Consider the following 13,970-nt stretch of genomic DNA (forward strand, 5'->3'; position numbering starts at 1 on the left):
TGGTTGTGACTAGAGGACAATAGAACATCCTACACTGGCACTCCGCTGCAGCCTTTGCAAAGGAATCTGGCAGCAGTATTTCTTTTCTTCTGTTTGGAAAATTCCAGACATTGAAAGAAGAAACCAAATAACCAATTTTTAAACTGAATAGAATATTGTGTTTAGTGATATTATGAAATTTACATGACGGTACAGAATTTGACAATAAAACTATTCTTCCTGCCCATCAAAAATGTGTAATTTAGCAATAACATCACAAAAAGGACGGAAGCCACATAAACAGACAACATACAGAGAGACAGGCCAAAGTAATTCTATCAATAAAAGCACCCAAAACATGATGAAACATGCGAACATGATAAACACTAATCTAGCAAAAGGTATCACAGAGCGTTTAAAAAATTTGCATATTTTTGAATAAAAGCTGATGAATATTATGCAAAGGCATAGCAAACATAATGCTCTACTTTTCCTTCTGCAGAGCACTGCAAAGGAGATTGACGACTAATTTGAGTTTTTATCTACTCAGCAAAAAGTACTAGATAGAACTATCTCTACAGAGTATCACGAAAAAAAGTGTTTCTGTTTTCAAACCTGATTATCTTTCGGGACCAAACGGTTTTAAAAAGTTTTATTTCATGATTTCTATCATTTGAAAGAAAAGTTGATGTTGTTTAGGGACACTTGTAGGCTACGCCCTGGAGAAGATCATAAGACATACGCAATCATGTGCAAGTTAAATACTTTTAAATCAGTTTCATCAATGGCGATGATCTTTGTGCAGGAAAGTAACCGTGCAAATATCTGTTTACCAACCTGGTTAATATAAACAAATGACGGATTATCAAATAACCCTGTAGGACGTACATCTTTTAAAATAAAATCTTCAGACCCTATATCTTTTGCTCTTTGAAATAAGGCCAGCATTAACTGACTTTTTTGTTTTTTTCTAGATAGAAAATTTAAAGGATAAATGATGTGCCCTACAGGGTTGATACTTATGGCAGTGCAAGTCACTTATCACAGACAAATTGACACCCTTAAGATTAGATTAAGAAGACTTAATGTGCATATCACAGATATATCAGCTTATTATCATACCATACCATGTACCCAATACCGTAGAACCAGATTATATTTTGTGTGTCATTAGGAATATTGCAAAGACTGGTACACATTCACCAGAAGCCTAAAACTAACCCTTATTTTAAGAATGAAATCTCCCACTGTTAACAATTACATGAAGATATCTATGTTAGCTTCATGGTACTGTGGGCCCAGTACCAATTTTACAAGCTAATACAACATTAATTTTCACCAACATTTCCCCGTAGAGACCTTTCTAGCTAATGCATCAGAAGAGTCCATTCCAAAAACTGGGGGTAAAAAGGCCGAAAGCCCAGCATAACTTGTCCATGCAAACTGTGAATTCACGGCTTGTGATCAACACTTATACCAGTGTCACAGCAAGGCAGTCTTCAGGTGAGAAAGTGATGACAATTCTTCATCAACACAGTGAGGCAAATCCTATCTGGAATGGGAAATAGACTTGTAATTTAATTTTTCGAAAGAAATTCATTAAATGGCATAACAATTTTGTACATTAAGGACTACCGGTACGACACAACCTTCTTGTGAATGAAGATGCAAGGAATACATTGGAACCATTGAATATAACAGTATGGTTGTATTAGCATGATGCAATACCACACTTAATGATACAGAATGCCATTCAATGGTCAGCTAACATCTAGATTTACTGACCATAACTTACCACAAACCAGTATAGGCTAAACTACCGAGAGTATGAAGAGGCAGTGGAACTCTGGTCCGTCGGTTGCCTCCTTTCTTGAGTTTGATAGGGTTTTGGAGTATATGCAGTCACTGGTCGTCTTGAATTGCGGTTAGCTGAACTAGGAGATCCGATCCAATAAGGATCATGAAGCGGGGTTGCAGAATCTCTTGGACCAGAATACCTGTAATGCAAATGGTATGATTTTTAATTTACTTGATTTGAATTCAGCAGGCCAACAAGAGCTCACAAAACATGCCCGATACAAGAATTAAGAAGTAAAGTGGCCATGTGGTGTTAATGAGGAAATTTTGTCACTCTGGTAGAGATGTATAGGATCTACTTACCAGACATCCTGGTCTTGATTGAAATGCTTGTGGGTAGCTCTCTGTTCACAATCCTGGCGGAAATCTTGCAACTGAAATGGCACAGGTACAAAACAAACTGTCAGAGTACATAAGAGCTTCCAAAACTACATCCTCACATAACCAGTGGTTTTCAACACACTCCGCCTTTTGATATTTTTCAAACCCCTGATGAAAATAGTACCTTACTTTGATTTGTTTTCCAGATTGAAGAGATCTCAAATCAGGTGCGAAGGTCACTCCCCAGCCAATTTCTCCAACCATGGCTGTCCTTGGTCGATGGTGTGGAGTTGATTCTGGAGAATTCCAGAGGTAGTTTGCTTCACTTGTACCTTCTGGAGACATGGTACCGATACCAACATAACGGTGTTCATCTTCGACTCTCATGCGATACGGCCTTAGCCCATCTGGTCCTAAAAAAATGATTCAGAGTTTCATAAATTTTTCAATAGTCCCAAGTCCCAAAAACTCAAAGGAATGCAGAGGCAAGTGACTTTTTGTGTAGCCTGATGGACATAGGCCCACTCTAGACTAAGAATAACAATTGTATAAATGAGTGATAGGAAAATTTTCAGCTTTAGGCCATGGTCCCAGGATCAACGATCGCCACTGCCACTTTTTCAATCTCAGCCCCACTGGGCATGGGGCCTCATAACTTTGTCTTTTACACAGTCACGGATACAACCATACTGTCATGCATCCACTGACAATGCAGAGCTGGACTGGAGAGGTTTCATCGGCTTCATCTTTAGTTTAAGTAACGAAATATAGTATGTGACCCTCGATACAGACAATGACACATTGACTGTCAGTGTCAATGATTGAAAGCTTTAAATTTAGGCTTATCCCTTTTTGTTTCCCCAAAGGACCTAGACATAGCACACAATCATGTCAATACCCTTCGCAAAGCAGGGTTGAATTGAAGAGGCTTATCAGATTAGCTACCTGAGAAAAGCATGCTTCCCCGACCAATTCTGTCTGTGCCATACACCGAAACATGTGAAATATTGGAGAGTGTATCGGACTTGCTCTCCACACCACCGCTTAGCGCCGATTGTGGCCGCATATAGTCATTACTTGTCATTATGTTTTGTTTTTCAATGACACCAAGCAATCATCCACAACTCTGACAAGTCTGTTGTGGATTTTATTGTCTCATTCAGTGAAAATATTGAGTTTTTGAGTACAGAAATTCGGGAAATGTTTAGTGGTCTCCAAGGGCCAACCTTGCTCCCAGGAGATTTTCTCTGGCCACCTATCGGATATTTAGAGAACTGAAACTGTTATTGCTGACCTTGTGCAAATCACTTGACCAATCTCCACACAGACACACATGTATCACACCGGGGTGTACAAGCATGATTTAATCATGGTTTCTACTTATGCCTCACATTCCTGTGAGTGATGGGTTTTTAGAGTAATGATTGATACACAGGAGAAGACTTGCTACATGTACTAAGCTTTAGGGTAGGCCTAGGTCTTAGATTGGATGAGACGAAATAGTGCCTTTTATCAGCCGACTCTACCAGCTTCCACTTTGTCATAGAGCAGTGCAGAAGTAGAAAATATCCCCCTGGTAAAGTGACATGAGGAACAAACAAGTCATTTCCCAGGAGCGGGCTGTGCATTAACGATTTGCAATTTCACTCTCCACCCCGGCTTCTACCCTCCATCCTCTTGCCAACAGGGCCTACCACATGACCATGTCTCAGAGGGAGTAAGAATGCTACCCTCACGCATCCCGATAGAACCAGTGGTTTTCAATATACTCAGCCTTTCAATATTCATTTTTGTATGACCAAGGAGTGGAAAAAAACCTGAATCTCAGGATGAAATATCTAGAGGCAGAGTATATTTAATACCACTTGTTATACCAGGATGGCACCTGTGCAGCTGAGAGAGCAACTTGGAGAGGTCACACGGTTGGTTGAATCAGGTCTTTGAAGTCTTTCTCAACTTAACTTTAGACCGGCAAAATGCAGATATCAAAGGAGCTCCCCTGCTGCTAAGATAATAGCCCACTGACCATATCAACTCCTGAGTCACAAGCCACTCCAGTTACTTCACCCTAAGTATAACTCTACCTGTAGCGTATGGATACTGCATCAGGATGTAGGTAACCATAGCTTGTCAGGCGGAATGTACCTAGATTCTATTTACAGTAGATTTTCTGCAATTTCTATAGTCTGTTCTGCAGTGGCAGGGGCTTTTCCGGTTTTGTGTGCTTGTAGCTTGCACAACATGTACTTATTTGGTTCATATATCTCCTTAGAAAGTTGATTTTTTTCAAGGAACTAAGAACACTGTATATTTTGATTTGACTTCCTTGGAAACACAGATGTAACCGATTTGCATGGAATTTCCTGCCTGTTGCTATGGTGTGGGGAATCCCCTGGCTTCCCCACTTGAATCAGAGAGTGAAAGTGACTGGGAGAATAAAGTACAGGAGTTACATTAATACTGTTAAGCACTATGACCAAAGGTAATGCACCTGTTTCACTTCTGCATGATTTCTGTACAGACTATGATCACTGCTCTGGTTGTCTCAGTGGGAGGAAGTTCCTGATAGTGATAGGTAATTTAATACTCTTGTGATGCCCAAATGCCGGTCTAAAGTTGAGGTGAGAAAGACTTTTAGAGACGTCATATATCAAGGTAGCGAACCAAAACATATTGCCGTGTAATTGCTCTCTTGTTTCACTTTGAAGAAACCTGATGAGGACAACCAGGAATAAGTGGGATCATTTGTCAAAACCTCTTCACTAATCCAATAAAACAGTTTGAAAAGAAAAAGGTCATTTATTTAATTACTATCTTAAAACATTCCAATTATAAACATAGAATTCACATAAAAACACTAAAAAGCAACATTCATCATGCCAATTCCATCACAGATGGAAATCAAAATCTATGTATAGTATATATAAATGTACATGTTTGATTGAAAGCCACACTTATTCCTCCAGAAAATTTTTCAGCAGGATAACTATAGCAATTTTTTCCCGTTTTAAATATAGTTACTACTATCACAGTATCAAACACTAAAACCTCAACTAAATTCAATTTTTAGAAATGCTTTCATACTCGGATCCTCAATCTTCTCAATCTCTGACAGTATCTTTTCCTTAGCACTGCCATCGTCATAGTATTTAATCAATTCATCTGCATAATCTATCCACACACAGTTATGACAACCAGTCATGCAACAAGTAGTGGGTGGAGGTGGTGGAGGTCCTTTCGTATCTTCCAAAGTTTTTTCCAACTGGTCCTTTTCATCTTGCAACGCGTTTCCAGTTATCTCAGTAAGATTATTCCGTGGAATAACATTTTTGGAGGACGCAGTTGCTACATCCCTGTTGTCCGATCTCCCATCAGCCTTGATGTCTGTATTTCCGGGACATGGTTTGATTTTACTGCAGAACGTTCTCACTGCTAACCAAGTTTGAGGACTCGGTGTGCTGATATCCACAACCTGAAACAAAGGTGACAAACATATCATCAATATTGGAAACATTCTAGTCTCTCATGATCACCTATCATGATATCCATCCTGAACTTTTACGCACAATGCCCCACTAATGACCAAGCTTATCCCCCCCAAAAAAACCCACATGCTTCCAGCAGGACTGTCGATTGTTCTACAACATCACAACTTACACCCATGCCGTTTGATGATAAATATGTACCCTATCGTCTAAAATCAAAGAGAAATGTAAAAATTGCTCTTGGGCATCCGATTACTGAAGGCATAATATCGTACACGAACGGGTACAGTATATTATCTGTACATTTTTTTATCCATTTACGGACACAACTATTAGAAATAGAAGTGCCAGTGTTTTCACCATACCATTGCAAATTTCCGCTTTATAAAAGGCGACGCCAATATCCTAGACATGTGCAACAATATATCTAAGCCATTGTTCACTTAAATTGAAGCAGGTTTCATCTTTCAAGATGCTGATTTCGAAATTAAATTTTTCGGGAAGTTTGAGCGATTTGTTACATCCTCGATGTACACATCAAGGGATGTCGGAGTTCTACTAGTAATAAACAGGTGACGCTACTAGTACTTCATAAGTTCCTAACGCGGGAAATTCAAATACGATACGTCAGTGTGGCCATGTTAAAAAGGGTTGCCCCCCCCCCCTTAGGATTTTGTACTTGAGAAGGGTCCTGGGGGGGGGGAGTTCCTAGTTCCTAGCAGCCTTGGGCTTCTGTCGGCCACGATTCATACTGGTGATATAAGCCATTCAATGTGAACTCTTTAGTCATCTGAGGGATGGATTCATACTGGTGATAAACCATTCAATGTGATATCAAATGAATCTCGTCATCTGAGGGTTGAATCCATATTCCTAAGATCAGCATCCTGAGGAAAACATGGGTTAATGTTCGCTTCACCGGCCCTGCACACAAACCTCAATGGTGTTGCGATCAGTATAACGAGATGAACTGCGCTGCGCGTTGGAGTCTTTATCGAGTCAGGGATAGCTGATTTTGAACCTTTATTTGGGACTGCAGTAAATAAACTACATGTAGTTGATTTGTGGATTGAGTTGAACAGTTTGGGATTAAGGATGAATAATTGTATGAATACACGTACTGTACTTAATTTAAAATCCAATTACAGATTGAAGGAAATTCAAAAGATACTGAAATTTAGTGCAGATTATTAATCATGTATTGGTGTTTTACAAACAGTTCCTTAAACTGAAACGGACGTCTCGCAATGTCATAACATTCTGAACTACGGAAAAAGACTTTACGATTCCATCTAGATTCTGGGAGTATGATTGTTCTCGGCTCAGGAGGGTTAGAAATCTTTTTAAACTTGTCCGTGGACACATAAAGAGCACACAAATCTTGAACAAAAACGTTCAACTTTTTGAAGTGTTCCACTTCGTCAGAGAAATCTGGTCCCTGGGCGCGGACCTTTTTCCAAAATGTCCTGTTAAAATAGTTGTAGACAGTGTGATCCGCCTTGCTCCATGAGGAGTGTTGGCGTGCCATCACAGGGTCCTCTTTCCGCACGTAGTTTGTGCGGACATTTACTTGTAGGTTGAGAAATTCATGGAGTTCCCAGCACAGAAGACGCTTCATCAGGACGAGTGACTCATCTAGATATTCCTGGATCATCATGAGCGTCAAATGACGATCAAGATCTGAGGCAAACTGAGAAAGTTCCATGTCACTATCAATATTTTTATCACGCAGACCAAGATCTGTCGACATGAAGTTTTTCGTAATTGATTTGGGTCCCACAACTCGTCTGTTGAGACTGGATATTTTAAGTGTCTTTTCGTATTTCAAAGGATTTGACAGAAATTCCATTGCTTTATCATTGGTCGTGTTCCCAGGGATATTCAACCGTCTTGTTTCAACTTTGAAGAAATTTAGAGACGAAATAAACTGGTCCAACGGACGCCGAATGATGGCAAAATAAGATGTGTTATTCGGCATGAATGTCTTTAATAATGTCCCATTGAAAACAAGGTGGTGTGCGATGGCGTTGATTGTGACGTTGTTCTGCCTAAATGACTTGAAGTACCGTATGTCCCTCTCTAACTGCAAGGGCATCGGCCATCCTAGGTGAGCATCGTCGTGACGTGGAAGACCGAATACAAGGTTGTGCTTCATTCCGTGACGTATGATGATGTTCGACACTGTGCTAGAGGCGCATTTATGTACCTTCACTGCAACTACGTTGATCTGAGGGTTGCATGTCGGAAAGTTGAACTTTGACCGGTCTGTATCCAAATCCTTGGCAATCAGTGGAGGACCAGACTTGTCGGACGCGGTGACGGACTTAGTGTCCACATGGATGATGTGCCTTGGGCTGAAAACACAGTCAAGGAGAAAATGTAAACGTCGGGTATATTATACATGTATGATAGAGTAGCAGGTGTCTACTTTTGCCTAAATTCCGAATGTAGTGGCATTTTTGGAAATCTCCTCGTATTAACCTTTCACGAGTCCGTATGATAGGATGACGAAATAGGACGCCTGGATGGTGCACCTTTACCAAAAACTTTTTCAGAAAGCCGTTTCCGCATCATGACGTACGTCCAATGCAAGGATCCGCTGCGCTTCACCGATACTTGATATCACCGGCTTAGTCGGGGATCGGGAGGGCCGGGACGCACGATCCACTGACATGTTAGGGCCGGCCAACTCCGACCCACATCGCAAGTCATGGATACAGAACTGCTGTCAATCTGTTTTGGAGTGGCACTGCAGGGTCACCAGAAGCCTACTGACCTGAAGTCTTTGACTGCCTTACTTAGAGCGTCCTCGTACTCCGAGAACTGTTTGTGGTGCGTGAAGATGAGACCAATCACAGCCATCAGGAGCACAACCACGAGGAGACGGATTTGCTGTCGTGCCGACTGCATTCTCAGGCGCATCTCTTTACCAGCTTTTCGGCTCTTTAGGTTTTAATTCCATACTGAAATTGATGGAGTATAAACAATGCAGGAGGGATTTTTTATGAAATGAGATAACGAGCAAAGCGAACAAAGTTTGTGGGGGACTGAGTTTCGTCCAAAAAATATATCTTTTTACCCAAAAATAGCAATGCATTGCAGGAGAGGTACATGTCAACGGGTCATTGTCGGACGTCTTCAGTTCGCCAAGAAAATCAAAGGAATTGAAGGATTCATTGAACTCATCAACACATCATTAGTTTTCAGTGAACTGTATTCCTAGATAAATCACTTTGGGATGTAGAGACTAAAATTACAATTTTGAGTTACGGGGAAGTAGAGTTGTCAGTTTGTTTAGGGGTGCGATTGGTTTAGGGTGCGTGCGTGCGTGCCTGACTGCCGTGAGGGGCCGTTGCGGACAGTCTATAGTCGCATTCAGGTTCGCCGGGAGGGCGGTGTGGGGTTCCACCGGGAGGGTGGTTTGGGGTTTCACCGGTGGGGCTCGCATGCCCAAGTCGTCCCCCAGCCTCTTTGAAACACACTTCGTGGCATGATGGTAAAGTGTGTGTGGCATGTCGGATAGGTATCCGATGATGGTAAAGGAACTGTAAAACTCGTGGCACCCGTCTTCGGCGATGTTGACGGTTAGGGAACTGTAAAGCTTGTCGCACCCGTCATCAGCGATGACGGTATAGGTAACTGTAAAATTGTGGCATCCGATGACGGTATTATATATGTATATACGCATATTAGTTTTATACGATGACTGTGGCGAAAAGAAGATGAGTGCCGTCGAACAGATTACTCTGCCGATAGGAAAACAAACAGTAAGGCAAAAAATACAACATCACTTTTATGCTCAAAATCAATTAATAAGAAAACACATGAGATATCGCAATTGCCCAAATAATTAGGGAGGACGAGCAATGCAAGTGGCTGAACAACCGGAAATTAAAAAAAAAACACCAACCATGAAAGTAAGACGGGAATTGAGAGTTATTAGCTTTTTTTCATGACTGAATTTAACATCCACTATAGTAGCTTTCCAGTGAAGTTAGACTGGGGCGAACTACAGACTTTAAAACCTACCGGTAACTACCCATCATGGCAGTGTCCTGGAAAATCAGTCCTTGGGTCAATATCAATACTTAAATGAGATTTTCACTCAGGGGATTTGCATTTCGTTCACACCGAGAGAACTATGACGGTTGTCATGGTATGGTCACACTGACCATTGTTACTTAAATTTAATCAAAAGTTTTGAAATTGCAATTGAATGTAAAAATTGATTTGCGCTTACCTTTAGTAGATAATTTAGACTTCAATAATACAACGACTGGCACTATATATAGTATAGAGCATGTGCGTAATGTATGAGTTTACGCGATTTGTCCCTGTTGGTTGTGACGTAACTATAGCTCGTGCCATTGTTGTGAGCTATTCCGTTGAACCACAACAAAAGCCTTGGGAGCAATGTGAACGAACACAAGCACATACATGCCGAAAATGTGAACGCACATGTATTTAAATCTTAGAGAGGTTGAGCAATTTAACGTGTACCTGTGCGTATACTGATTGTGTCTTGGTCATGACATCACTGCCTCCGAAGACGACAGAGAATTTGGACAAAAATCGGCCCTCCTGAGCACTATACGGGCCATCTTTATCGATCATACGTCGCTACCATGATGTCAATGAGTATAAGGGGCACTGTACAAGTATGACCAAGGCATGAACAGGCAAGTTCATCTAATTTGGAGCAAGGCCCTTGTTGCTGTTCTCTCCTATAGCCTGTTTTTTTCATCTTGACCCTCAATGTTTAACATTGCTCAGCTTCCAGACAACGCAATACCGCTACACTCCGGACGCATTGGACCGGCCTCGTACTGTGTCCCATAAGGAGATCCCATAAGGAGATCCAATTAGGATGACGCAATGGACAACCCTGGGCGTCTATAAATACCGCTGGAAGTTCACTATGTCATGCTCTGATCAGTGTTCACATCCTAATCAATAGCACATAAATACAAAGGCCCGTTGCAACTGAACTGGTAACCCGGGGCTGGATAACTTAGAAGAAGGCCTTATCATCAGGGGAGGCGAAAACTGGCACTGTACGTATTCCAGTACAGTAATGAAACAAAGTACAAAGTAAGAACAGTCAGTAATCGTGAGTAGCATACGGTCTAAAAGTAGCAAGTTCCTGCTAAGTAGCTAATGCTATCCCCAACCTAACCTTGGTCGTGATCAAAAGCTGTTGTTGCAGGGATTTGTTTGTGAAAGGACAATGATAAACGTTACACCAATTATATTTAGTTTAACTTTTGACACTGGTGCCGCCACTTGTCCTCTACCATTTTGGATTTTCAGCTGGTTGGTGTGCGATACTTTTCATGAATTAAACCCATTAAAATCTCAACCATCCGTGGTCAGAACGTCCTTTTGAATAAATATTTAGATACACAATTTAGTTATTTATAAGAAAATTATATTCATTATGTATATTGATTTGTATAAAAGTAAATTATCCACCTTACATTGCTCGAATACTCCGTGATCCATTTTCCACTTTGCGTGATGGACACTAGAAAAAGCTGTAGGCTCTAGATGCACATTTATTTCATCCGTAGCATGATTCTTCAGGCTGTACTATTTCAAAAAATCCTTTTGTTTTTCAGGTTCAAGGCAAAGAAATCATGGTACACACATACATTTATGTTATTCTCAATGATTCTTCATAGAAAGTCACTTAATAGTCATTTTTAGTGGCATTGGCTAAGACCTGATGAGTAAATAAACCTGGTGAGGAGGCCTGCCAGTGCCACATAAAATTCACTTGCAAATGATGATCCAAATTTGACACCTCTTATGGGAGTGCTCAAATCGAACACGGTGAATAAAACTTGCTTACGAAGCAAAACTGATGCAAGTTCAAAAGTTCTAACACTTCAGTTGATTAGCATATCAATTAGGCCGAGGATACGGGTACGGCAGCCGTATCTGAACATTTTTTGGCTATTCGTACGGCAGTGATCTGAGCATGCGCAAAAGCATTCACCTCCGGTTAAGTCACTGCCGTTTAGGTTTTTATAGTACGGCAGACATTTTTTGGCTATTCGTACGGCAGCTCGCCAAACTGCAGTTGTGGATTAAAGTGCCGCTTCGGCGTCCGTTTCAGGCACTTCTCGATCGTTCGAGACCTCCGAGTATACATCTTGCAAAAGTTTACATCTTCATATATTCTTTTTGCCTTTTCAAGTTCAGTAAACGATGAAAATTCGGCATTTAATTCAATTTCATATTGGGGATACGGCTGCCGTACCCGTAGTCAGTTCGTATCAATTACCGCACCGAGGCTGAGGGAATACATTTCCTACTAATTTATTGATTTTATAAAATTCTATAAGTAACCTTTCCTCTTTTTGCTTGCAGCCTCGCCAGATCAATGAAATCAAAGACTTCTTGCTGACGGCAAGACGAAAAGATGCCAAATGTAAGTTGCTGGAAAAAATCACTTGTATTTGTTTTAAAATTAGTCAACAGATGATTCTATTTCTAAGTTTTGTATGCAGTTAGTCGTAGTGTAGGGTATTGTGCACATTCCTAAATTGAGCTCAGTGGTGTTCTTAGGCATGTAATTTAAACAGAGGCCACTGGCTGTGTGATGTGCCCTAGGACAAGGAGACCAGTACCGTTAGTTCGCACCAATTTCCTGATTTGTTTTTTTTTCGGTTGGCTTGCAGATGATTAGTCAAATTTCACCTCTTATGAGAACATTTTGTCACATTTTGTGCTATGAATGTAACTCAACATAAATGATGCAAGGCCTCGGGAGATTACCTCATCTCTATACCTTCCAATCTTCTTGGGGAACATTGACACAACTTCTTTGGACTCTTTCAGCTGTCAAGATCAAGAAGAACAAGGATAATGTCAAGTTCAAAGTCCGATGCAGCCGATTCCTCTACACATTGGTCATCCAGGACCGAGAAAAGGCGGAGAAACTAAAACAGTCCCTCCCCCCAGGTGAGATCCTCTGCAGTGTTTCTTTTGAAAGAAAATATTTTAATTTCATGTGCTCGTAATAGCTGTGCTGTGCTAGCAAATGATGTTCCAAATTTCACCTCTTATGAACAACACACTGAATGGAAATTGCTTACTAAGCATAACTGATGCAAGCAGGTTAAGCAGGCACAATAGAGAACCAGCCAATTTTTTATCCTTTGTGGTTTGCGAAAACCTAACAATGTTTTTCTTGACTCTTCAGGTCTGGCTGTTAAGGAACTGAAGTAGACTGGAGAAGGCACATTTTTGGGCATAAAAAAAGGTGAGTAGTTGTGCAAAGAAAAGTCTCTTTAAAGCCTTCACAATGTACAGCAGGAGAACTCCTCTGTAGTCTACAACTCTTGCAGATGATGATTCCAATTTGACACCTCTTATGGGAGTGCCAAAACACAATGAATAAAACTTGCTTACCAAGCAAAACTGATGCAAGTGCTACTCTTAATTTTTCCTCAGTAATGATCGACACTTCTTTTTTAAAACACATGTGAAGACACTTCCGTGTGACTACTGTTTAGCTTATTTTGCTTATTATGCTTATTAGACTAGCTGTACCTTTAAAGCCAGTCTTTACTTATACATGTTTCTGTATATTTTCAGGGGGAAGAAAGGCACAGAATACATACCAGTTTCACCTGTAAAAATCAGTAAAAATTTTAATAAATGGTATCTGTGTATATCAAGTGTTTGTCATTATTTAAATTCCACCTTATGTGCTTGCACTAATTGATAAGGCAAAGTGGTACAGTGATTGCCCCAACGGTGTTGAAGATGACACATCGATGCATACCAAGCCTAGAATTGTACCACCTTCCTTAAAACTTGCCAAACTTTTCATTCATGTGGAACATCACCAGATACGATTTGGAACAATACTAGGACACTGCCAAGGCGCTCTGTTCGAAAATAGTGCACTTGGGGATGGACCCATCCCTGGGTATATGGATACTTGGGGGCACACACATGAATTTTGTCCATGACATGAGGCCAGTGTGCTGTGATTTGGAACAATACTGCGACACTTTGCCAAGGCGCTCTGTGTGAAAACAGTGCTTTGGTTGCAACCATAATACACTTCGGGATGGACCCCTCGATCCCCTGACCACATCCTTTACATGGGCACCAACCCTCTTCGGTGCATCCATACTTGATCGATGGAATGTATTGGAGTGTACATTAATGCATAGACGAAGGCTTTCTCATCAAACCGAGGTGTCTGGTAAAGGTTTTGGGCCAACTGCTCTATCTGAAAACTTTTTGTGAAGACAACCACCACACCGGCAGTGAGGTATCGACTCCTCAAAACATACATTGAAATGTGATTCA

The 13,970-nt window shown here is 40.8% G+C and overlaps 1 protein-coding gene across 1 annotated transcript; it reads right to left on the bottom strand.

Moving 5' to 3' along the window:
• Positions 1-156: 156 nt before the first annotated feature.
• Positions 157-3,396, bottom strand: LOC135497345 (uncharacterized). Its single transcript, XM_064787212.1, has 5 exons — positions 3,103-3,396; positions 2,347-2,570; positions 2,140-2,210; positions 1,775-1,976; positions 157-1,531 (listed from the first exon to the last, which is right to left on the bottom strand). The coding sequence occupies exons 1-4, from the start codon at positions 3,239-3,241 to the stop codon at positions 1,796-1,798; spliced, it is 615 nt and encodes a 204-aa protein (XP_064643282.1). The 5' UTR covers positions 3,242-3,396; the 3' UTR covers positions 157-1,531; positions 1,775-1,795.
• Positions 3,397-13,970: the final 10,574 nt, after the last annotated feature.

Source organism: Lineus longissimus, chromosome 1 (assembly GCF_910592395.1).
Source record: "Lineus longissimus chromosome 1, tnLinLong1.2, whole genome shotgun sequence".
NCBI lineage: Eukaryota > Metazoa > Nemertea > Pilidiophora > Heteronemertea > Lineidae > Lineus > Lineus longissimus.